The 27,970-nt window shown below is 34.6% G+C and overlaps 1 protein-coding gene across 1 annotated transcript in view; it reads right to left on the minus strand.

Annotated features, from left to right (window-relative positions):
• The window catches only part of LOC139118808 (uncharacterized), a 34,839-nt gene extending 7,072 nt beyond the window's left edge, over positions 1 to 27,767 (minus strand). Inside the window, exons 1-7 of the mRNA XM_070682286.1 lie at positions 27,669 to 27,767; positions 16,384 to 16,517; positions 12,283 to 12,484; positions 10,463 to 10,591; positions 2,657 to 2,864; positions 1,547 to 1,662; positions 673 to 804 (exon numbers count right to left, since the gene is read on the minus strand). Of these exons, the coding sequence (XP_070538387.1) occupies positions 673 to 804; positions 1,547 to 1,662; positions 2,657 to 2,864; positions 10,463 to 10,591; positions 12,283 to 12,484; positions 16,384 to 16,515 (919 nt within the window). The 5' untranslated portion in view covers positions 16,516 to 16,517; positions 27,669 to 27,767. The remainder of the gene's footprint in view (positions 1 to 672; positions 805 to 1,546; positions 1,663 to 2,656; positions 2,865 to 10,462; positions 10,592 to 12,282; positions 12,485 to 16,383; positions 16,518 to 27,668) is intronic.
• Between the last annotated feature and the right edge of the window lie 203 nt (positions 27,768 to 27,970).

Genomic DNA, 27,970 nt, shown 5'->3' on the forward strand with positions numbered 1-27,970 from the left:
AAGTTATTAAAATATCGTATTCGCAAAATTGCTTGTAAGTACACTGAGTTACACAAGCGCATGCTCGGACTTTTGGCGTCCTGCGGGCTGGTAGTCGGAACTTATGATTATTTTTCACTAGTTCTGTTTCAACATCATCTACAGTTTTCTATTCAGACTACTTCCCGTAGCATGATGTTCAAATACATTATGTTCAGCTTGTCAACTCAGCCTGTGTAGACAGCAATATTCTTGTTGCTAAATAGCGGCTGTTTTAACATCCTTTACCAAGAATTTAAAACTGATGCACAAAATAGAGAATAGTGAACTCGCATCTGCAGTCATATTACTTGCCCTTGAAGCATTAAAGTTGATCCAATAAGCAAAATAGAGCTGTTCCCCATAATTGCCTTGCATACACAATATCCAGTATACCCTACCCGTGATTTCAGCAAATAAACAATTGGCAAGTTTCTGTCCGCCGAATGTTAATTAATGTATCAGTCATATACACACGGCTAACAGACTCTAGCTTATCATTATGAAATGTACATTCATCTACGAAATCACTCCTTCTTAGATAACATGGCTGAATTTCATTACTTGAATGGTTTACTCGCAGCTCGCTTCAGTCACTTCTAATGGCATTTGATACTAAACGTATTTTGTTCCGTAAAATAAACCATACTCTACCTATATGACAGTGTCTTCCTGTCCAGCCAGTATTGCACACACAGCCGAGATATCGGTCGCAGGAAGTTGATGAACCTAGTACACAGTCACACGACATGTTGCAGTATCGTCCAAAGAAATTCTTGGGACAAACTGAACCAAAAGGTGAAGTTAAGAATAAATAATCCATGAAAAGGGCGATAAAAACATGCAATCAGTGTGTAATCATCATTTCTGTACATATAGATTCTAACGTAGTCTTTAAAAGGAAGTCATTCCTTTGTAAATCGGAGGAGTAAAGTAAATTAGAATAAGCAAAAGTCTTCAGGTCGACAGGGCCTTCGCCTCATACTTGTCTGTATTATGTTTCATGAAAATGTACACTTTGAGACATGAAATATGACGAACTTAAATAGATACGATAATAATTCCATCAAGGTTGAGTTAATGGCGAAATAACAGTGATATTTGATGGTAATATGGTGAACATAGTGATAAAATGTTGGAAAGGTTTCAGGTTCGCAGAAATTAAAGTAGGCTTACGTATACAGTCAGCAAAAATTCGATATATAGTAAAGATAGGGTCAACATGGACAAATATTGTGATTGTAAACCCCTCCTCATCGCTTATCTGTTCGAAATCAGAAGTATATTTAGCACCCAGCTGCTATTACTTTACAGTTTTAGAAATGTGTACATCAATAAAAATTTAAAGATATTATTGCGCACAAATGAATGCAGTAAGGTCATTAAAAATTGCAACTTTGCCCCCTTTGGCCATAGAACAGGATGGTATCTGACAAAGTGTGTGTCGCTAAAATAAATTTGGTGGGTTACCTTTATTGTACTAAGTGGACTACTTTCATATGATTGAAATTCAAAGGGATATACGTACCCGTCGAAATAGTTGCAGATGCGACGTACACATGGTTATATTTATCAGTCACTTTACATTGGTAGCGACCAGTCCATTCATCAGTCATGCCTACATTAATCTGCAAGTGAGATGTCCTGCAAGCAAAGTAAGCATATATACCAGTGATCGTGCAATATTATGAAAAATACAAGCGACATGAACATTCACACTGCATGAAAACCCAATAATTCAGATAAATTCACATTAATGAGTTGCCTTTATTATTGTATAATACACGTGAATTCACATGAATCCACATGAATACAGGCTTGCTGAATACAAAAACTGGATTCTTGTCTGTATTCATCTGTATATGCACTCTTCAGCTAAAATACAGGCAATAATCCATGTTAATACAGTAAGTATTATAGGGTTTTTATGCAGTGTCAGGTTAAATTACAAAACACACTCTTATTAGTTGGTCAGATCTAAAGTACATGTGACACATAGATCAATTTAAGAGATGATGCTTGGCTCATAATTGATTTAAATGTGCAATTTTCAGCATGAATCAAATCTGAACGCAATTGTCATTTGACACCTAAATCTGAACGTCATTAGCCTGGTGTGTTAGGGAAAACCAATGTATTTAAAGATATGTTTTTCATGGAAAAATATATATTTTAATATTTCAAGACAACAGAGACCTAGAAAATTGGCAATAAAAATTTACTCATTCGATTTTCATCATCGCAATGAAAAAAATGTTTATCAATTCGCACGTAGGACGTACCTACAATAAGTATGTACGTGCATACATACATACATACATACATACATACATACATACATACATACATACATACATACATACATACATACATAGATCGTAATTGAATCGAATGCCATAAGAACGTGTGCCCATTCGCTGCTTAAGACGTGAATTATTATTGATGAATAATGCAAATCATATGAACGATACATGACATTAAGATTCGGCACTTTCAAGAATGGAAGGTAGCAAGCAAATGAAATCGTTAATACTATTTGTTAGTAATCACTTTCCGAGAAAAATAGTGCAAAAAGAAAGTCTTAAAATGTCAGATGTTTCAATTGTTACACATTATTTTACCACTGGTATACACCTACCCAATGAAGTTATCAAGGTTGTAGAATCCTAGCTTTATAGCCTTCGAATGGTAGACAAGATATTCATCGTTCAGAGACCAGGATGTCATATTCCGCCATTCTTGAAGCTTCTCGGGCAATGGTATATTACGAGTTTGACATGTTAAGAACGACATAGTACCGTATTCAACATCTTGGTGCTTTGTGAAAATCTCAATCACAGGCTTAGCTTTTAAAAGAAAAACAAAAGCTGCTGATGAACATTCTCAATATAAACTATTTTACAAACACAAACACACATATACAATATTCAAATAATGTTAACATTTAAATTATTTTGCAACGCCCACCAAAACACCAGTTCCTGCCATTCCCGAACAGAATGATCCATTCTCAACACAGACAGAGACACAGATAGATAAACGGACTGGCAAATGTACAACACCAGCTCATATGACCTTTATATCCATTGATCAATATACTGCCAAACATTTTCTACTAGATATAGATCTTTGTAGTGTAAGTTGTATTTAATTATTTTGTTTAAGAACGATCCATACAAAGACTGTGAGTGCGTGAAACTTGAGCAATTCAATGTCCCATCTTATGGATTTTGAGGCAGTCCTGAATTACGGTGATGACTCGGATCCAATGGCTATTATCACCGGGTACATTATACAAATTCGATCAACCAATGAACATAATATTCTTGAAGACGTTAATCAGTGATTTTAATGCGCGAAGTTTATTGAGTAGAAAAGTATATTGCATTCAAGTTTTCGGCGAAATCAAACTTTAGTTCGCTTCTCAGTTTGGCTTTGTCATAAATAAGTTCAGAGCCATATGACAAATAGGTAATTCCACACTATCACCATTCGTTTGGGTTGCACGGCTACCCGTGAAGATGCGACTGCATAATATTTGCCGTCGACTCGTGTAAAGCGGTCGCCATCCTTACTCGTTGCCTTATGACCCAACCAAACGGTGACAATGTGGGATAACCTTATTATATAAAGCAATAAGGACAAGATCGAGAGTAAAGAAAGTTGACCTATTTAAATTTGATACAAATATCAGGAAAAGTTTAACTATCTACGATGATGTACTTTTGAATCAAAGATCTTGTCTGCTTGAAAGTGTTACTAGTAAAGTATATTATATAGTACTACTTGTGTAGCGTCCCTGGGTTGTTAAGATGAGATGCTCGATTAGTCCGTGGGCTGGAGGGGCCTACCGTGCAACCCCCCCCCATGAACCTACTACATGGGTATTTTTTTGTTCTTTGGGATCTGCTGAACTAGAAAAAAGATGTTAACATTGGATATTTTGGGATGCACTACCTGTCTGCACTCGTTTTTGATTTGTATGAACCGCAAAAATGGCGAAAAATGGGTAGGGGTAGGGGGTACTATATCCTCCCCTAAATTGAGTAAACTAGCATGAAATAGCACAAATCTTATATTTTTGGAAAGCTCAGATATTGCTCTTTCTGAGGAATACAAACTTTAGCAAAATTAATTTGTGTTCATAGAATAGGACGACTTTAAAATGAATTTTTTTGACAATTTTGAATTTTTTTACCCAAAATACCATGTAACAATTGTGATTTACTTTTTATTAAGCAAAATTTTCAAAACTTATTTCGACATATTAAACAAGAAAAAAGTGTTAACATCAGATATTTAACTATACACTACTTCTCTGGCGTCAATTTTGAATTGCGTGTATCTGTATGGGGTGTGCAAAAGCTAGGGGTAGGGGTACAACATTCTTCCCTTGATGAAGTAAACTGGCTTGAAATGCCATATACCTTATAGTTTTAGAAAGCTTAGATACTGGTCTTTCTAAAATGCATAAGGTTTTAGTAAAAAAGTATGACGTCCTAGAATTAGATAACTTTAAATCGGTTTTTCTGGTAATTCAGCAATTTTAACCCGAAGAAAATACGATAACTATTGTTTCCTCCCAATGAAGCAAATCAAACAGATTTATGGATGATATTTACTAATTGCAATGTGCTGAAGATGAAAATAAATGTCAAAATCGGGTATGTACAATGCATTATTGTCTCTACTCACTAAAATTGCAAGTTTTGCTACATTGGTATATCGTGAATGGGCATTTTATTGTTATGCAATGAACTAATGCATAGCCTTAAAAAGAAGACTTTAAAACGCACACACACAGTCATATTGCCATTTTCTTCTTAAAGTAAATAGATTGTTGATGACTGTCTATTTTTATAATTTACTTTTTAAATATTTTTTCAAAAAATAATTTTGATAAGACGTATTTGAAAAAATGTCTATGCCTCCTTGTCTTACTTATACAGCAAGCATTACTAACAATCTATTAGGCCGTGGGCTAGAGGGGGCGTCTACGTGCACCTCACCCCCACCGGCACAGGATAACAAACCTGTATTTTTCAGAAGCCTTGGGATCCCTAGAATAAGAAATAGGATTTTAACAGACAAAATATAGGGGCTCAATAGCTGTTACGGTCATGTTTTGAAGGGTATCGCAAAATCACGATTTTGTGACCCACATGGATTTGTTGTCAAACCTGTCTTCATGTACGTCATCTGCTGAGCTTACTGTTTAACATGACCTAGCTTATGGGTATCATTAGAAAGGTAATTTATTGTTCTTGAAAATGGTATATAGCAATATGCAATATCTTCTATAGTTTTCATGAAATAGGGCCATAATTTACCCCATACCCCTAAGTTTATGTCGCAAATTACTGTCAAGATTAATCTAAATTCTAACAATTATTTACCTAGACATAATACAAAGGGCAATGCTGTGTATTAACTTTGTGTTATTTGCTACAAGTACATGTTAGAAATCTGAAATAAACTTTTGACAGAAAAAATATTGGGATCCTGTAGCTGTAACAGTCATATTTTAAAGGGTTCCGCAAAATCACAGTATTACTGAATAACATTCGTTTTTGTTAAACCTGTCTTCTTGTAAGTCTTCTGCTGAGCTTATTTTAAACATAAAGAGGCATATGCAGTATCATTTGAAAGTTACCCTATACCCCAAAGTTTTATGTCGCAAGTTACAGTCAAAACTAATGTCAAATCCTACCAATTATTTTCCTAGACACTTTACAAAAGGCAATGTTTTGTATCAAATATATTTTGTTTGGTACAGGGACATGTCAAGAATATGAGTTAGACTTTTAACAGACAAAATATTGGGATTGAATGACTGTTACTTGCATGTTTTGAAGAGTACCGTGAAGTTAGAGTATTACAGACTCGCATATGTTTTTGTTAAATGTGTCGTCTTGTAAGTCACCTGCTGAGCTTACATTTTACCATAACCTAGTTTATGGGCTGCCATTAGAAAGACAATTTATTTGGCTTTAAAATGACATATTGTAATATACAAAATCTTCTATACTTTTCATAAAAAAGGACCAAATCTTACCCCATACCCCAAAGTTTTATGTCGTAAATTACTGTCAAAACTAGCATTTAATTTTGAAAAATTATATAAAAAAGACAAACTTTGTTTGAAAACTATTTTATTTGTTACAGAGACATTTCCAACTATGAAAGATATTAGGATAAGGATAATTATTGTGATTTAATAGCTGTTAGCATCATGGTTTGAAGGATAGCAGGATATGTTGCCGAAACCCGTGAAATTTTATTAAACAGGTTTCCATGAAATTTATCTGCCAACCTTTATTTTGTCCATAACCCAGATTGTAGGGTATCATTACAAAGATTTTACCACTCTTATTTTTAGCATATCATAAAGTGCATTATTATTTTAAGTTGTAATGAAATAGCAAAAACCTCATCACCCCAGTCCTTAGTTTGATTTGCAAACTACATCTGTTCTAAAACTTTGCAGTTTGCGAATTTGGGACATTGGGTAAGTTTTGGTCCTATTTCATGAAAACTATTGAAGATATTGCAAATTACGATATGTTGGTCGCTTTCTGGCAAAAATTGTCTTTCCAATGATAGCCCATAAGATAGGTTAGAGTCAAAAGTAAGCTCAGCAGATGACTTACAAAATGTCACATTTAACAAAAACACATACGAGTGGGCAAGACTGTGACTTTACGGTACCCTTCAAAACATGACAGCAGCAACCATTTAATCCCAGTATTTTGTCTCATATTTGTGGCATGTCTCTAGCAAATAAAACAGATTTCATACAAATCATTGTCTTTTGTAATATGTCTAGGTAAAAGTTTGGTAGAATTTGAAATCAGTAGTGACAGTAATTTGCAATATAAACTTAGGGGTATGGTGTAAGTTTTGGTCTTATTTCCTGAACACTAAAGAAGATATTGTATATTACAATATGTTATATCAAAGAAAAAAAAACTTTTTAATGATACCCCAATTGCCAACTTATGTTAACAAATAAGCTCAGCAGATGACTTACAATAAGACAGGTTAAACAAAAACGTATACGAGTTGGCAATACCATGATTTTGTGGTACCCTTCAAAATATTACTGTTACAGCTACAGCATCACAATATTTTTTCTGTTAAAAGTTCGTTTAAAGTTTCTAACATGAACTTGTAGCAAATAAACTAAATTTAATACAAATCATTGCCCTTTGTATTATGTCCCGGTAAACAATTGGCAGAATTTGACATTAGTTTTGACTGTAATTTGGAACATAAAACTTTGGGGTGTGGGGTAAGTTGGGGTCCCATTTCATCAAAACTGTAAAAGATATTGCATATTGCAATATATTATTTTAAATAAGAGTAAATTAACTTTCTAATGATGCCCAACTTGCCACGTTATGTTATAAAATAAGCTCAGTAGGCGACTTACAAGAAGACAGGTTTAACGAAAATGTATGCGAGTTGGCAATACTGTGATTTTGCAGTACCATTCAAAATATGACTGTTACAGCTACAGCATCCGGATATTTTTGTGTTAAAAGTTTATTTCAAGTTTTTAACATGTACCTGTATCAAATAAAACAATTTGATACAAAGCATTGCCTTTTGTATAATGTCTAGGTAAATATTTGGTAGAATTTAAGATTAGTTTTGACAGTAATTTACGACATAAAACTTTGGGGTATGGGGTAAGATTTGGTCCTTTTTTATGAAAAGTATACAAGATTTTGTGTATTACAATATGTCATTTTAAAGCCAAATAAATTGTCTTTCTAATGGCAGCCCATAAGCTAGGTTATGGTAAAATGTAAGCTCAGCAGATGACTTACAAGACGACACATTTAACCAAAACATGCGAGTCTGTAATACTCTAACTTCACGGTACTCTTCAAAACATGCAAGTAACAGTCATTCAATCCCAATATTTTGTCTGTTAAAAGTGTAACTCATACTTTTGACATGTCCCTGTACCAAATAAAATATATTTTATACAAAACATTGCCTTTTGTAAAGTGTCTAGGAAAACAATTGGTAGAATTTGACATTAGTTTTGACTGTAACTTGCGACATAAAACTTTGGGGTATGGGGTAAGTTTTGGTCTCATTTCATAAAAACTATAGATAATATTGCATATTGCAATATATCATTTTAAAGAAAAGAAAATTAACTTTCAAATAATACCACATATGCCTCATTATGTTTAAAATAAGCTCAGCAGAAGACTTACAAGAAGACAGGTTTAACAAAAGCGAATGTTATTCAGTAATACTGTGATTTTGCGGAACCCTACAAAATATGACTGTTACAGCTACAGGATCCCATTATTTTTCTGTCAAAAGTTTATTTCAGATTTCTAACATGTACTTGTAGCAAATAACACAAACTTAATACACAGCATTGCCCTTTGTATTATGTCTAGGTAAATAATTGGTAGAACTTAGATTAGTTTTGACAGTAATTTGCGACATAAACGTAGGGGTATGGGGTAAATCATGGCCCTATTTCATGAAAACTATAGAAGATATTGCATATTGCTATATACCATTTTCGACAACAATAAACCACCTTTCTAATGATACCCCATAAGCGAGGTCATGTTAAACAGTAAGCTCAGCAGATGACGTACATGAAGACAGGTTTCACAAAAATCCATGTGGGTCACAAAATCGTGATTTTGTGGTACCCTTCAAAACATGACCGTAACAGCTATTGAGTCCCTATATTTTGTCTTTAAAATCCTATTTCTTATTCTAGAGATCCCAAGGCTTCTGAAAAATACAGGTTTGTTATCCTGTGCCGGTGGGGGTGAGGTGCACGTAGGCGCCCCCTCTAGCCCACGGCCTAATAGATTTTTTAGTAATGCTTGCTGTATAAGTAAGACAAGGAGGCATAGAAAATTTTCCAAATACGTCTTATCAAAATTACTTTTTAAAAACATATTTAAAAAGTAAATTCTAAAAATAGACAGTCACCAACAATCTATTTACTTTAAGGAGAAAATGGCAATATGACTATGTGTGTGCGTTTTAAAGTCTTCTTTTTAAGGCTGTGCATTAGTTCATTGCATAACAATAAAATGCCCATTCACGATATATCAATGTAGCAAAACTTGCAATTTTAGAGAGTAGACACAATAATGCATTGTAAATACCCAATTTTGACATTTATTTTCTTCTTCAGCACATTGCAATTAGTAAATAACATCCATAAATCTGTTTGATTTGCTTCATTGGGAGGAAACAATATCGTATTTTCTTCGGGTTAAAATTGCTGAATTACCAGAAAAAAATCGATTTAAAGTTATCTAATTCTAGGAGGTCATACGTTTTACTAAAACCTTATGCATTTTAGAAAGACCAGTATCTAAGCTTTCTAAAACTATAAGGTATATGGCATTTCAAGCCAGTTTACTTCATCAAGGGAAGAATGTTGTACCCCTACCCCTAGCTTTTGCACACCCCATACAGATACACGCAATTCAAAATTGACGCCAGAGAAGTAGTGTATAGTTAAATATCTGATGTAAGCACTTTTTTTCTTGTTTAATATGTCGAAATAAGTAATTTAAACACAAAAAGTTTTTAAAATTTTGCTTAATGAAAAGTAAATCACAATTGTTACATGGTATTTTGGGTAAAAAATTTCAAAATTGTCAAAAAAATTCATTTTAAAGTCGTCCTATTCTATGTACACAAATTAATTTTGCTAAAGTTTGTATTCCTCAGAAAGAACAATATCTGAGCTTTCCAAAAATATAAGATTTGTGCTATTTCATGCTAGTTTACTCAATTTAGAGGAGGATATAGTACCCCGTACCCTACCCATTTTTCGCCATTTTTTGCGGTACATACAAATCAAAAACCAGTGCAGACAGGTAGTGCATCCCAAAATATCCAATGTTAACATCTTTTTTCTAGTTCAGCAGATCCAAAAGAACAAAAAATACCCATGCAGTAGGTTTATGGGGGGGGTGCACGGTGGGCCCCTCCAGCCCACGGACTAGATACAGTATCGCAAACATTCTACATATAATAACGAAATTAAGGTGCTTAGAATGTTCGTTGACTGTCCACTTTATCATATTTTACACTTCATGCAATCTTCAGCTAGATTTTGTATAAACTTTCTTCTTTAAATACAACATGTTGAGTCAAAACATTATTGACAGTAAGTGGATCTTAAGCTTGACTGTAAAATTTATTCCAGTGTTTTGCATTTAGAGACCAATTCGGAATAATCAGTGAAGGCATTTGATTGTTATTGTTAATTGTGTGAGCAGTTTCACTCTTAAAATACATATCATTGAGTTGCTTGCTGCCCTCCGGATAATAGTGGTTCTCTGACTAGGAAACAAATCAGAACATGAACAAAACAAAGTTAGTTCTCATTGTTAATTACTAGGCGGCTTCACTAATCATAGACAAAATAGAACAGACTTACGGATATCACACGCAGGTCCATACCATCCCGCTTTACACTTACAAGCACCATTGAAAACACTACATTCAGCATCATTCTGGCACATGCAAGGCTTATCGCATAGAGCACCATATTTTCCTTCGGGACAGCCTTAGATGACACGAGAAAGAGTTCAGATTTTACATAGTTTATTTTGTTTCATGTGCGAATGAATCGTACCTTGGAGAGTTGTATGGTACAATGCCATAGTTTCCAATGTTTACAATAAAACACATCGTACATGTAGATATCGACATAAATTACGAGAGTGTTTTGCGTTATTGTTATTGTTTTTTTTTCTAGGAAGCTCATCATTTATCTTGCCAACATTTTATCAGGGTCAATGGACATGAAATTGTGTGCAAGTATCAGGATAGGAATCCCTATTTTCTGTCATTGAAAGTCCCATACATTGGTACACATTGCATAGCAATCATAATATCACACAAAAGAGAAATATGAGAATGACTCATCTCAGACCAAGACAATCAGAGGCACTGACATTAATCCATTCTATGACTGTACCTATGCAAATGTTTATTGTTAATGCTGCTGCCCATCTCAAATTCTGTTAGTGCTACGTCATGGCTGGTGCTATAAGGCCACAGGTCATCTTTGATGTTGCAAACGATATCATTAATTGTGACTATTTGAACAAGAAAACATAAGAATGCTTTCCAGCGCGTGAAGAGGACATCTGAAACCTCAAAAGTTTCAGAGGAACATTGTCTTAGCTCGATAGTGTTGTTATATCTGGCACATCCAATGCAAAAACATTGCGATAGCTTGATAACGTTGTTCGTTCTGGCATATCCGATGCAACGACAGTGGAAATTGTTAATAAAAAATTCAATACAGATTTGTATAACACATCCATTCATCTTTTCTATATACCTGTCTCGAGATTTTATCATGCCAAATCTTAAAGGGGAAGTTCACCAAGGATGATTTTTACATATGTGCAAGCTTTGAGGTCAGTTAACCCGGAAAAGCTGTTTTCGCCATTTATAACTCGCACGATTTTTTACAAAAACCGATGAAAATAGTACAGGAAGTTGCCCATGTAATTTGAATCATGGGATAAAAGCTTCAGGCTTGGAGCTTGCATCATGTGATATGGAAGGGACCGTCTTCCCATGGGTTTGGCATTGTCCACTTACCCACGGTCAAACCAGGCTGTGCGTATTTACATAACTTTTGTTTATACTGAGTATCCTTGCATAAACAATGAATCAAATATACTAAATTTTCCACTGTCAGATTTTGTGTTACTGTTTACTACTGTGTTGCTGTGAGTGGATAATGCGGGACCATACCCGTCCGATTTCACCATGAAGTTCGGATTTGTCGACTTATATACTGTACAATATATTCAACGTTTCAAAGTACATGAGTGATTTAGTTCTACGGTATGTCACACAATTTTCTGTATCGTCCGCTGTCTTGTCGCATCTAATCTTAATTTACCTCTACATTAAAGCTCACTGAGAAGGCACTGCCATGGCCTCTCAAACAAAATTTGTAATAGTGCGATGGCTTTTTGTAGCTTAGAACGTACTCATAGCCAACAGATGCCTGACCAGAACATAGGTCTAGGGATCATTAAAAATGCCGCGAATAGTCATTTTATCCAATACACGTACGCGTTCAGACTGATCCACATTTGTAGATAAACATCGAGAACAATAGTATCTAGTGGATGCGTTATAATCCCAACCAGGCCAGTTTCTGTGTGGGGAAAAGTTGGAATATTTCTAATTAAAATCGACATTTACTTTATATTGAAATATAATCAATGTTACCTATATATTCCATCCAAACATCATATGACATTATTATTTTAGTTCCAACATATACTGTCAGGTGTACGAGCACCGGAGACATTCGTGTATCTATGTTTGTGACGTCTAACTCTAATAGTGCGGTTGGGCGTCCAGGTGTGCCGTCAACCCTGGTTGTGTTGAACCAATGTTCATCATACTGTGCATGCGGCGGAAAATCTGACTGTTTAGAAAAAAAAATATCACTTAGTATCGGGTACAGTTGTGTCGTATTAGTCCTGTTTCAAAATGACCTACATCGCACGTCCCACACACATGTACTGCATGCTCTGATTGGTTAATCCACTTCTCTAAGGTCCATTTCCGGAGCAGTCATTGGAGGGACCTCACGTGTTAGGTCTCATTATTATGTATTATTCAATTTACAGCTTCCTGATTGGTTAATGTGTAGGTCCGGTCCTCCAGTGTTCACTGCCTCATTATGCAATGTCCCATGTACTTTTGGATGATGCCAGCACGTGGTCGCAGCTCGATCCCAGTATATGAACACGATGGTTTCAATCGGGTTCGAAGTCACAACGGACGGTATAATACCCAATCACCAAGCACAGAAGCCACAGACAAAATTGCTCGGCTAATGAAGAAAGGTACTCATGCCGAGTATTTGTCAAAATATCAAGTTAGATTTGACCTTGTTCGAGAGTTCCTTCACCATCCATGGCATTTTATGTGATACTGTGAATTATACATGAATTAAATATTGCCAGGAGAAATTTTGTTATTTTTCCTGCGGTAGTTGGTTGAAATGAGCTACTGACGCCTGAAACCGTTACGTAATTTTTGTTACCTAATGCCTTTCCCGCACCACTTCGTGTAACACCTGGCTGAATAGGGAGTCTGTGTGTTATTCATTCGATCAAAACAAACAAATCTTAGAATAGCATTGCTTTGGTCACTTCATTAGTTGCTTTACAGGTATTATTTGTTTTCAATTTTACTTCTTTAAACTAACCAGCACAAACATGTAGCTCCCAGGGTAGCTAAATGGCTCACATAAATTTCTTGATCAAGTCAAGTTTGCATTTCTCCAAGAGTTTACGACAAAGATATTCATACATGTCTGCTGTCCAAAGATCGATATATGTAGGTTTACGACCGGTACGATCGACGCAAAAGAATCTATGACGGCTGGCACCAGCTGCAGTCAGTTGACTGCAAACAACTGTTTTCACACGGTCACAATTTTCGATCTTTGGAACATGATAAAGGCTTACTGATTCCGTTGAAGCTCTATTGTTTCCTCTTGTCATTCACAGGCCTCACTGTTGTCGATACGGCCAATGCCCCCGTCAAATCAAAATGAAAATGAAAAGCGTAAACTTTGTACGTAACCAACAATTTGAAAACAACGAGCCAACATGCCTGTAATGCATAAAAGGACAGGGATGAGCAAAAACATGGAAATTTAACGCATGAAGGTTTGTCGGGCATTTTTCGTTGTAACTTTCGGCCGATCCGTGAACATCACGAATAACGTATTACTTCAGCGGTAGCCAGGAAGCACGTGGGACATTGCATAATGAGGCAGTGAACACTGGAGGACCGGACCTACACATTAACCAATCAGGGAGCTGTAAAGTGAATTATACATAGTAATGAGACCTAATCCATGAGGTCCCACCAATCAGCGTAACGCAAATGGACCATAAATTACAAGATGAACCAATCACTGATGTTGGTACATATGTCATGGACCTGACTTATGAAACAGGACCAGTACGAAGCAAGGAGACTGGTACTTAGAAACATAAGGCATTGATCGAAAGTGTCTCATACTGTAGGTGAAATGTAATATGTACGTAGTCTAGCAACATTTCATTACAAAAATTTGTGATGAAGTAAAATGTTAAGATCAAGGTCTTATTTTATCGATTCGCAACGCAAATGAGTTATGTCAGCGTTAGTTATTACTGTTTAAGCTTACGTTTGAGTTAAAATAACCGACTGAGATGGAAAAGAACAATTATACATATGACGGTGTTTCTTATCTTCATAGTAGGATGGAAACGTACTGTTAGTGTCGCGAGAGTCTATCTAACATTACCTAAACGATTAGCGGAGTAACTAAGATTTTGCCGTTGTCAAAATGTTGCTGCATATTTACTCTAAGAAGAAACAACTGATCGTCTGTCGATAATTTATACTCTTTTGAGCGTAAAAATTGGAAAATGCACATATGACGACTGGCGACCTCTAAATCCTGGTATCGAATACGAACGCCGCAGGATATTTATGCTTACAAGCGAAACAATTCTGTAAATATTACAGTAAGTGTAAATCACAAATACGCCTAACTTTCCACAAAAAGTAGACCTGGCAATTAAATAATCTTAATGCCCTAGTACGAGTTTTAGGGACAGAGGTTGTACAGTGGAAGAGCCCAAGCTTGCCCGTAGGCCGTACTTTGATCATTGCAAATTATAAATTATTCGTGTCTTTTTTGATTTCATGTATTTGTAATTTGTATGTTTCGAGCGTGGGAAAAAGCCTGCCGTAAAATTGAATCCAAGAACGCGAGAACTGGCTTGAAACAACTTAGTTCGTACAAAATGACAACACTAAAAATCGTTAAAATGTCAGAGTTGGTATCAACAAGTTCAGTCTTGTGAACTTTCTAAGCTTGAAGACTCAAATAGTATTCTCCGCCGCTTTCTCATCGGACTCGGAGCTGACACTTTCTGAGTTGGTGCGACCATGTTAACGGGGAAGGTGCTACCATAGATCGTCGCACTGCTGAATAGGCCTGATGTTGACTTGAACTTGAAGAGAAGGTAAGCGGGGCAGATGTGAACGGGGTGGGATCACTGATAATATCCGACATTTGCTGCTCCTGCTCGAATGATGCTGTTGCTTAGTGATTGACACTTTGGACATTATTGTGTCCTGACAGTTGCTTGATTTGTGTCGGCGGAATTCCGGCGTGATGTAATTTTGTGATGGCAGTCTTTCTCATGCTGTGATTTACCTTTTTCCGAGTGATTCCCGCTTTCTCTGCCATGGTCTTCAGCACGGTAGCTAGTTTGTTCTGTCCCACCAGGCTATTTTTCATACTTGGCTCTGGGGGTTGTAATTTATTGACAGGTAGAATGGGCTTATTTATTTTTGAGTTTAACTATTCTAAAATTCCGCACAAAACGAAATAAATTGTTTACGGACGGTCGTCATCGTTGAGCGGCAACGCGAGCCGGCCGGGCGGGGCGGCCGAGAAATCTCGTGATTCCCGTCCTTTGTTTCGAGAAATATATTTTTCTTCAGTTTCATATATTATTTCAACAGCCTTTTTCGAAATACGTCTCTAACCAGGTATATCAAAATTAACTTTTTATTTTTGATGTATCCTACAATTAAAAAAATATGCATGGATAGAAAATGGAGTTTGTTTTGATTGAAAGTTGCCGTCTTTGAAGTAGTTCCGGCGCGCACAAACTGATTACATTTACCTTCCCATGTCAGGCCTAGTTTTACGGTAAAGTTAACGTCACAACTGTAAAAGATATTTTCCATGCCATATGAGAATGCTATATATAAGCTAAGCCGTCACCGCAACTATCATAAATAGTGAAATTCTAAAACTCAAAGGCACAATATTTCTTTCAATCTAACTTTTGCTGATGATCGAATCTCGCTGCCAGTGCAATGTAAATGACGATAATTTACACCACACAGTTTTCCTTACAACTCGATAAATGCCCCATTCTCGGCTAGTATACATACATTGTTTTTACAAGTTCTGCAGGTACAAAATGACGTCATTATGTATATCAATACGCGACGAGATGCGGCCAATGAATAATATGAGTTGACAAATTGCATAAATATACTTCCTTTTGGTGAACAGTGTTTTCATTCCGATAAATAATGTATTAGCTCTCTAGGGACATGTCATAAATTTGTCAGCTGACAGTTGGTTTCATTCTTCTTCTTCTATTTAATTTTGTTTTGAGAAAAGGTAACACTATAAAGATAAATTCGGCGCTTGATATTTGTATGAATACCTTTGGCATTTGCATGTGCGCAGACATGTTTGTTGATTCATGTCAAAGTAGAAGCAAAGAAATGTACCTTTTTAAAATATGTGCTGTAGTTTACTTTAACGCCACTGGAGCTTTCAAATGTTACTTTAAAATCAGATAATGGGAAGTGTTGCCCCCGGATACCATACCATGCCAGAACAGCTTTCCAAAATGTAAGCATACCTATAATATATTAAGAATTTGGCATTAATTTTAATTTTTGCCAACCAGCATCTTGCAGATTGGTTAAAGTAATGAAATTATCAAACCTTATATAAAGCCACAATGTACCCCCTTCCATCCCATAATGGACGAAAGCAAACTTTGCATGGTATAATGTGTACGAGGCGAAGCGGAGCACATTATGGAGTGCAAAGTTTTCTTGGCTCCATTATGTGCCGGGAGGGGAGTACATTATTGCTTTTATTTTATAGTTTTGACGATGCCGATGAATATGGGCCACAATGCTGGATTTTAGGATACATTATAAGTCATAATCTGCGGACTTGACGTCACAAAAATTCACACACACACACACACACACACACACACACACACACACATATATATATATATATATATATATATATATATATATATATATATATTATTGGGTTCTTATATAGCGCACATATCCACAAGTACATGTGCTCAAGGCGCTTTACAATTATTATTACCCCTGGTCACTGGACCTAATATGATACCACTCAACTCCCTGGGGAGCAAACTACAGCTCACATGTGCAGCCGATAAGCGCAGCAGAGCTAAACACAAACATTACAACCACTGTCCTACCAGGTACCCATCACTCCTGGATGGGGAGGAGAAATGAGGAATAAAGTGCCTTGCTCAAGGACACAACACCATGGCCATGCCGGGGCTCGAACTCACCATCCTGTGATCGTGAGTCCACTGCTCTAGCCACTGGCCCATGATGCCTCCCAAATATATATATGGGGCAAGCAAATCATTTTTTGACTCAATAGCCCCTGGGCTAGTAGCCAAGAAATCTACAAGGCCATCCTCAGTTTTCAATAGCCGGCAAGTGATGCTGTGAATTTCATGAGGTTCAATGTTGGGTAAACATACCAATGATGTGCAATATGCTATCACTGTTACAACTGAATTTTTATTTTTTAACTCTTTCCATAACAATGTCCTCTAGCTGTGATTCAGCAGTGTTTTTAGCGTTGTTTCCACGCAAATGTCTCTCTCCTGTTTCGTTAACTGTTTCAATCTTTTCTGTGTTTCATAACTTTGGTCATCTCCTTAAACGAAATTGACTCACTCGATTTCATCCGTTTTGTGGGAAATCTGCTTCCCCGGGCCTAGCTCTGGGTCCATAACTGTGGTGTTTTCGGACGGGATTTCTGCCTTTTCCGGGCTGGTTTTGAGTTTACGTTTTCAACCCCGCCAAAAACATAAACTCAAGACAAACCCGTAAAACCAGAAATCCCGTTCGAAACACAAAAGCCATCGACCCAGAGCTACCATGGGCCAATTGCCAACACGCTGCAGTGTGTCGCTGTAGATCGCCATGTGCTGTCAAATTAACCAAGCAATGCTGAGACCCCCTTTGAAACAATGATGTCATAGGAAGTCACACGGTGGTTGTCACCTGATTTCAGGTAAAACTTGCTTAAAAGGGTCATGATCATCGTAATTTCATCCAGCGGCGATTGATTTTACTATAAGGTTAAGTTACTAGCCCGACGGGCTAGTACACGCCAAAACTACTTATACGGCGGTCAAAATCACTAGCCTGTGAGCTCGGGCTGGTATGTATATATATATATATATATATATATATATATATATATATATATATATATATATATATATATATATATAATATATATATATATATATATATATATATATATAACTAGAAACGTGATATTGAAATATGGCAGGCTCCCCAGTGTTGTGTAGCATGGAAATTTAAAGTAGAAACTAAATTGAAAAACACACATCTACATCTGAGTGTCTCTGCACAGCAAATTTTTGGGGCTTGAAAAAAAGACCAACAGGACGGCGCACGTCAAACCAACTTAAACTGATCCGTTAGCTCAGTTGGTAAAGCATCCGAACTGAATTCGGGGGACGTGGGTTCAAGTCTTACATTGGTCATCTTTTCAAGCCCCCAAAATTTGCTGTGCAGAGACACTCAGATATAGATGTGTGTTTTTCAATTTAGTTTATACTATATATATATATATATATATATATATATATATATATATATATATATATATATATACGTATCTATATATATATATACACACGAAGTATGCGGTTCGACTCGTCCGATACAAAGTGCTCAATACAAATGTAGAGCAAGATATATATGGGTTGCTGGAGAACTGATTTTACAATTTCATCTCTACAACGTTGTTTCGTGAGTCGCGAGACTCACTCATCAGGAGACTAGACTGATGAGTGAGTCTCGCGACTCACGAAACAACGTTCACTGCATGAAAACCCAATAATTCAGATATATTCACATTAATGAGTTGCCTGTATTATAGTGTAATACATGTGAATTCACATGAATCCACATGAATACAGGCTTTTTGAATACAAAAAATTGATTAATGACTATATTTATCTGTATATGCACTCTTCAGCTAAAATACAGGCAATAATCCATGTTAATACAATAATTAAAAACTCTCTACTGTTGATTGACCAATCAGAGTGCTCAATTCAGGGTGTTTTATCTACTCGTAAAGCCTTGGTCACCAAATTCCAGAAACGAATGACAGCGCCATAGTAAAGTACTGTCCAATCAAAAGTGAACATGTCATATTCTGTAGACATCTGGTACGTTTTAATATTCAAATTTGGTAACACAGCGGAAACCAGCTGCAACACAAAATCTGCTGTGGTACAAACATAAACTAATGTGCCCTAGGGCATTTAAACTAATGTGCCCTAAGGCATTTATCGGATGTTCCATTGGAAGGCTATTTCACAAATAAAAGTTTTAATTCATATCCTAAACATGTTACATTGACAAAGGGGACGGTTGACGTAAACGCATTGAAAACGAAAATATATCAGTTAGGGGCGATAGTTTTTAAGTCGGATAAAACCCTCGTACTCGGGTTCTTCTGGTATATAAAGTCCCACCCTACGATAAAATGTATCGTTGGGTTAGACTTTATTTACCAGAACAGCCATCGTACTCGGGCTTTATCCTTTACGTATTATAGGGTTTTTATGCAGTGGTAGAGATGAAATTGTAAAATCAATTCTCCAGCAACCCTTATATATAATAATAATATATATATATATATATATATATATATGTTGTGTGTGTGTGTGTGTGTGTGTGTGTGTGTGTGTGTGTATGTGTGTGTGTGTGTGTATTATGTTTCTCTAGCCTAAAACGTAATTTCTATTGTTGATATTTCAGATTCCTGAGAGATTTTCGAGTAGAGATTTAAGGGCCTAAGTATTTCACTTTCGAGTCGCATACTACCCTGACTGCCTTCTAAAAGTGTAATGTGAACATTCGAATGTAAGATGATATTATAAATGCTTAAAAGGTCATTAATGATATCAGTTCGCTTTACAGATTACTTACTTTTACCAAATCAATTCAATATCTTCTCTCTCACATAAGTCGTTGGTACGTTTATTACAACATTCTTGTTATCAACATATTGTTTCTTATCTAGATCCCTTCCCTTGAAAGGTTTCCTTTTGTGGTTTCTTATCTTGTTTAGTTGAACAAATCAATTCACATATCAATAAGCAAGTATTTATAATTTTATAATCACACTCAAATTTGTATAAGACCTGATCACCAGTAGTTACCAATCACTTCCTCAACTACTCTCCATTATGTTAATTTTTTCAGTATGAGCTCGTAATGTGTAAAATGAATCATTCGATTCACTTTTTCCTTCGACGGGTGCCATTTTTTTAATTGGTTATTTTAAAAGTTTTAAAACTTTTCCTCTATGTCATAGTTTTAATATTTTTGAGTATCCAAGCTTTAATGCGACTCTCTAAATTTATGCTCTGTCGTGTATGTGTTATATTTACAACAATACAAATTGACATACTATTGCGTATTTATCGAAACCAAAATGTTACGATTAGGATGTTATCTTACATCGTTTATACTATTATTCTTACGAACAGCTAAATTACTTTTAATACTAAATTAATTTCAATTTAATAACAATGTGCAATATTATCTATGAAATTGACTACGGTTCATGGATTTATGAAAAGTATATTGAGTTCATTACTAAAGCAAATGATCATTATAAAGAAAAACAATATTGCAAAAGACTTAAATGTTTTACTAACAGAGTGTTTGGAAAGACTTAAAACCTTGGAAAGAAAATTGATCTTAAGAAGTAATAAGTAACTAATGAACATTTTTTACACATACTTCAAAGTCAATCGGCTCAGTTACAATCAGGGTGCTCTAGAGTGTTTCACTTTTGTCAAAATTTCATCTTGTAGACACATATCTAAATTTACTAAATGTACAAAGCTTAAGGTTTGGTACAAATTTGCTTGAAAAGTTGTGAACCAAACTTTCACAGTATTTCTATGGCAACCAGTTCTTTATTGTGTTATAACACAGTCATGGACACTACAAAATATTATGAATTGATGGAGAGATAACATAACAGACTATACAACATTTGTACAAATATTCGTTTTAAAAGTTGTAGAAAATAAGGTGAATGTATCAGAATTTTACCAAGCTCTGCATGATTTCCTGCAAAAGGATTTGTTACGAAAAAAAAGAATTTTTCATTTCTTTCTCCCCAAGAGCTTATGATTCCTCTAGTTTCCAGATTTGCCCTTTAGTACATTTAAGTTATTTTTACTGCAATTGTTGAATTCTTTAGAAAACATAAATAGTATTTTCAGCAAAATTTTGCTTTTTTTGTTAGTTTTCTAGTCATTTTTGTAGTATGGTAAAAGCGTCACGGACACTACACATTCAGGAATATATGTGTGTGAAACAAACAATTGTTTATTATAACCAGTAAACCTGTAAAAATATTAAAATTATGACAAGAATTGATTACAAACAAATCAAAAACATATTATTAAGGAAGTTTGACATGGAGAATATTTGTAGTACTGGTATTTTTCAATAACCAGAAAATTTTATCAGAAATACAACACTGAATGCGAAAATTCTTAGGATAACTGGTATGTAGACAATGATAAATGGTATTTAGAAAATGCTATAAAATGCAAAACTGTAACACTATAAAGTGAACATTAATAGATAATGTGAACATTTGGTTTCCAACTTATTATTGTGATCTGTATTTCAGTAGCATCACAGACACTACACATTTGAATACTTAAAGGGGCAACTTCTTTATCAGTTTAAACAGACAATATTAAACACAAATTCTCTATATCAGAAGTCTAATTAAAGTCATGAAGAGTATAATATTATACTCTATTGCCACTCATAGTGATATTTGTAGTTGACTGGATTTTTTTAAGTATTTGGTCAGCATCTATTAAGTAGAAGGGGGAAATAGGTTGCAAATCTGGCTGTTTATGATGGTACTGGAGTAGTGTGGGCTCCATTATGGATCTTTGTCAATAGTGATGTATATAAGGGGAGGATTTATGTCCTCTAATGTTATTTTTCTGTTTTATCGCCTTGTTTGTAGTATAAGGTTGTATTATTTGTGTTTGATAAAATTTCAGTCGTGTGTTGTTTGTTTAGGGAAAGCTATGGCAAGACATAGTCGCATTTAGCATGTGGTGTCGTTTGAATGCTGTGATCCTGAAATCAATGTTTTAAAACCCAAGTGTGTGGTTTCTCCTCAGTCGCAAAGTCCTGTCTTTCCTAAGTTGTTGTGTCAGATATTTTGATTTTTATATGCTTGTTCTTGTGTCTTTTTCATTTGTTATTGGCTTCAAAAAATAAAGCCTATATTACCATATTTTTTATCTTGTGTTGAGATTTTTTGTGAATTTTGTTTTTGACAAGTGTGTCTTTTATGTTTTTGTTTCTTTTGTAGTAGTCCTTTTCAAGTTCCTCCCAATATTTTGCAAGACTTTCTTTCAAGTCTTTTGTTTTAATATATGGCCTATATGCTGTTGTGAAGATTAGATTATTTGTTGTTTCCTTCTTTATTTTTCTTGTACTTTTTATTGAGTTCAATTCCTGTGTTTGATTTCTGTTGTAATTCTAGTTATTTCTTTTTCCATGTATTCTCTGTAAATTAATTTCCTCGTAAAGAAATCAAATATCTCCTTGAAATCGTTTGTGTCATGTACAGAAGTATCTGAGAATTTTACCTTCAATTAGTCCTTTAAAATTTGATTTTTGTAACATGATTCTCTGTGCAGGTATTGGAATGTTCCAATTAGTTTTATGTGGGTTTCAATATCCAAAATATTTTCTTGGTTGTGCCTTGGGCCCTTCAAAATTTTGACGTCGAGAAATTATATTTTTTCTAGTGAATTCTTAACTGTAAATTTAAATGTTGGGTGCATTTTGTTTATTCTATGGCTGAATACTGCCAGTTGGTTTTGTGTTCCAGTAAAAATTATGAAAATGTCATTTCTGAATTTTTTCCAAAAGTGAATCACATTTTGGTATTCAGAGATGATTTCCATTTCCAGTTTATGAAATGCAATCATAGCAATCTCCAGCAATGCATTTCAGCCCATTAAAAAGCCACATATTTGACGGTAGAATTCATTGTTGAATAGCCCAAAGACTTGAAAGAAAGTCTTGCAAAATACTGGCAGGAACTTGAAAAGGACGAAACATTAAAAATCCTTTTCCCAAACCACCAAATAATAACCCACAAATAGACACAAGAACATAAAAGACAAATATTTCAAAACAAAGTTCACAAAAAGAGACAAAACGTTAACAATAATCTTAACAAAAGATAAAATATAATAATATTGATGTCATTATTTGAAGCCTATAACACGTGAAAACATTAACATCAACAAGTATAACGAAAACAACAAAATATCTGACACAACAACTTAGGAAAGACAGAACTTTGCGACTGAGGAGAAAGCACACACTTGGGTTTCGAAACGGATTTCGGGATCACAGCATTCAATAGACACCACATGATAGATCTGACTATGTCTCACCACAGCTTTTAGGCGGTGGGCTAGAGGGGGTCTACGTGCCCCCCCACAAACCTGTATTTTTCACAAGTCTTGGGGTCCCTAGAATATGAAAGTGAATTTTAACAGAAAAAATATAGGGATGCAATAGCTGTTATGGTCATGTTTTGAAGTATACCGCAAAATCACCATTTTCCAACCAAATTGCATTTTCGTCAAATACGTCTTCTTGTAAGTCGTGTGCTGAGCTTATTTTTTAACATAACCTCACTTGTTTGGTATCATTAGAAAAGGGAATTTATTCGTTTTTAGGATGACATATTGTACTATGCAATATCTTCTACAGTTTTTGTGATACATGACCTAAACTTTCCCCCTGCCCCAAAATTAAACATTGTAAATTACAGTAAATCTCAAATTCTACCAATTTTTTAGCTTGGCATAATAAAAAATGCAATGCTTTGAAGGAAATCTGTTTTATTTGATACAGGGACATGTCAGAAATATGAAAGAGACTTTTAACAGAAAAAATATTTGGACTCTACAGCTGTAACAGTCATATTTTGAAGGGTACCGCAAAATCACAGTGTTGAAGATTTGCATACATTTTTGTTAAACATGACTTCTTATAAGTCATCTGCTGAGCTTGTTTTTGAATATATATCATTTTTTGGCATCATTAGAAAGATAATTTACTAATCTTTAAAATTACATATTGTAACATGCAATATTATGTATGGTATTCATGATATATGACCAAAACTTACCCCATACCCCAAAGTTTACATTGAAAATTGCAGTCAAAGCTAAAATCAAATTTTACCATTTTTTAGCTAGACACAAAAAAATCTGGCCGTCTTTGCGATTCAATCTGTTTTATTTGGTACAGGAACATGTCATAAATATGAAATAGACTTTTAACAGGAAAATATTGGGACTCAACAGCTGTAACAGTCATATTTTGAAGGGTACCGCAAAATAACAGTGTTGAAGATTTGCATGCATTTTTGTTAAACCTGACTTCTTATAAGTCATCTGCTGAGCTTGTTTTTGAATATAATCTAATTTGTTAGGTATTATTAGAAAGATAATTTACTAATCTTAAAAATGATATATTGCAATATGCAATATCTAGTATATTTTTCATGAAATATGACCAAAACCTACCCCATACCCCAAAGTTTACATTCAAAATTGCCGTCATAGCTAAAATCATATTCTACAAATTTTTTAGCTAGACATAAAAAATATGTCCGTTTTTGTTATTAAATCTGGGGTTTTTTTGGTTACAGGGACATGTCAGAAATATGAAATAGACTTTTAACAGAAAAATATTGGGACTCTACAGCTGTAACAGTCATATTTTGAAGGGAACCGCAAATCACAGTGTTGCAGATTTGCATGCGTTTTTGTTAAAGCTGTCTTCCTTTAATTCATCTGCTGAGCTTATTTTTTTAAATAACCTTACTTGTTAGGTGTCATTATAAAGATAATTTACTAATCTTTAAAATGAAATATTGTAACATGCAATATTATGTATAGTATTCATGAAATATGACAAAAACTTACCCTTCAAAACACTTACTTAATTTACTGTAATTTACAATGTTAAATTTTGGGGTATGGGGTATGTTTTGGTCATGTATCACAAAAACTGTGGAAGATATTGCATAGTACAATATGTCATCCTAAAGACGAATAAATTCCCTTTCTAATGATACCTTACAAGTGAGGTTATGTTAAAAAATAAGCTCAGCACATGACTTACAAGAAGACATATTTAACGAAAATGCATTTGGGTTGGAAAATGGTGATTTTGCATCCCTATATTTTTTCTGTTAAAATTCCATTTCGTATTCTAGGAACCCCAAGACTTCTGAAAAATACAATTTTGTTATCCTGTGGGGAGGTGCACGTAGACCCCTTTAGCCCACGGACTATTTCCCTTAACAAACAACACACAATTTAAATTTCATCGAAACCTAATAATACAGCCTTATAATGCAAACAAAGGGTTAAAACAGAAAAATAATTTGAAGAGACATAAACCCTCCCCTTGTATGCATCACTCTTGACAGAGATCTTTACTGGAGCCAACACTACTGCAGCATCATCAAAAATAGTCAGATTTGCAACCACTTTCTCCCCTTTTATAATTCAAAAACACATTTTCTTTTGTTTTTAAAAGGATTTATTATGGTCTATGAAGTTTACTTCAGATGTCAGGTTAATTTAAATGTAAATGCAGTAAAAAATGGTTAACCTCTTGTTGGGTGTAGTGTCCGTGACATGAAGCCAGTTGCAAATGGAAAGTGATTTAATGTGAAAGTAAATTAGTTTGTTAAGTGTTATGCCTTAATTTCACTATAAATAACATTTCTATCTTAAAATTATATTGGGAAATAACTGATAACACTATTTCTGTTCCTTTTTTAAACCCCTATAACGTTATTTCGTAGGACAGTTTTTAACATTACAATCTTAAAAGGTAGACAAAATATGTTTCACTGGTTTAATATATTTCAATTGATGTCTTACTTAAAAACTAAGTTACTCTCTTATAAAAATGTAACTTCAGCTGGTAAACAATAGATTTATCAGCTTAAATCACTGTAACAAGTAATCTGTGGATTTGGCGTCACGGACACTACGACTGTCACGGACACTACATTTTACCCCTTTTTGATAAACTGAAACAATACAAGTGGTAAATGGTTTATATTTTTATAACACATAAGAAGGCAAACAGGGCCACCTTGGCTAATGACATCAGATCTCTACTATCTGAATATGGCTGAAAATTATGAGGGTGTCACGGACACTACAAAATTTTGGTACAAAAAATGTAGGCAACTTTCATGATTTGTCATTCATAATCAATACATTTACCCTATCGACATTTAGTACCAACTAAACATAGTTGGTCTTCCAATCAAATAGATGTTTTAGGAAATATTCTAGGGTAATGTTTTTCAAGTGATAATAGAGAGATAAATCAATGCTATTGTCAAAATATAAAAAGCGTAACGACACACCAATTTCACTCGTTATAACGCCATTTCCATTCAAATCCATGTATTAAGATGAAATAAATTGCAAAATAAAGAAGGAATGCTATGTGATACTTACTTTAAATATTCTGAGTAATCAAAAAAATTAATCTAACAGTTTCAAAAAGTGAGTTTAAAAAATGTACTTTTTCAGATGAAACAGCGTAACGCGCATTTTCACCTTTTTTTAGGGTACTTTTTCACTACTCAGCTCAAAATCATTAAAAATACTCCACTGTTTCGATGGGACCTGTTTAGTTCTACAGGTTGTTTCATATTAAGAACTATGTTGCATTAAATTTTGCTCAACATTTTTTTATATTAGAGCGTAACATGTCGAAATCTAGAGCAAGTCTAGAGCACCCTGATTGTGACTGACCCGAATATACTTCAGTCACTGAAAATGTTTAATAATAATTTCATTGCAGTACATACGATCAAGAAATGTTTATTGATTTATTATTTATACCCTTGGTTTAACTACATGCAAGCTTTAATATGACTCTCTAAAAGTATGCTCTGTCACGTATACGTTATATTTACAATAATGCTGATTGATATTCCCAATAGAGTTTGCCAATATATGTCTATGTATATATAGACTTAACTCTCTCTCTCTCTCTCTCTCTCTCTCTCTCTCTCTCTCTCTCTCTCTCTCTCTCTCTCTCTCTCTCTGTATATATATATATATATCTATTATATATTATATATATAAATATAATTATATATCTTTGTATATAGCCTATAAAGTTCGGAAATCTTCACAATGTAAAACAGTGATCAATACCTGTAAGGCAGAGCAATTGACCGTAAGAATTATAACAAGTTGAAAACAGGAGTTAGGCGTTACTCAGAGTTTAACGTTAACACTACATGTGTTCTATGTAGCGATCATTAGCTCGTCTGATGATTGCTACAGAAGTCACATGTAGTGTGGAACTCTGAGTAACGCCGGAGTCCTGTTTTCTACTTATATAAATGTTTACGGTATATGTAATATATATATATATATATATATATATATATATATATATATATATATATATATATATATATATATATATATATATATATATATATATATATATATATATATATAAAATATTCGTTTGGACATGTAGTTACTATATAACTATATTATCTACACTGATGAATCATGTAACAAACAGAGCTTTTTGTTCTGACTTACAATCACTATTATTGGACTCCACCCTGAAGTGTGAAGGCTGAATTGGTTGTGCAAACAAGAGGTTTTTCGATTTCGACTTCCCAAGCGACAATGAAAACGGTATGTTCTAGAGTTAAGAGGTTGAGATAAAACAACCATAACTATAGCATAGCAGATATTATCGTTGGAAAATACATATGCAAACTTTAAAAGACGCAAATTTTGCTAATTTTCTTCATGAATAATATGTTACTGCTCATTAGAAGATATTGACAGAAAAAACACTGATATGTGAAAAATGAACGCGCTTGTAGGTTGTTTAT

The sequence above is a fragment of the Ptychodera flava genome, chromosome 19 (genome assembly GCF_041260155.1).
Source record: "Ptychodera flava strain L36383 chromosome 19, AS_Pfla_20210202, whole genome shotgun sequence".
NCBI classification, from domain to species: domain Eukaryota; kingdom Metazoa; phylum Hemichordata; class Enteropneusta; family Ptychoderidae; genus Ptychodera; species Ptychodera flava.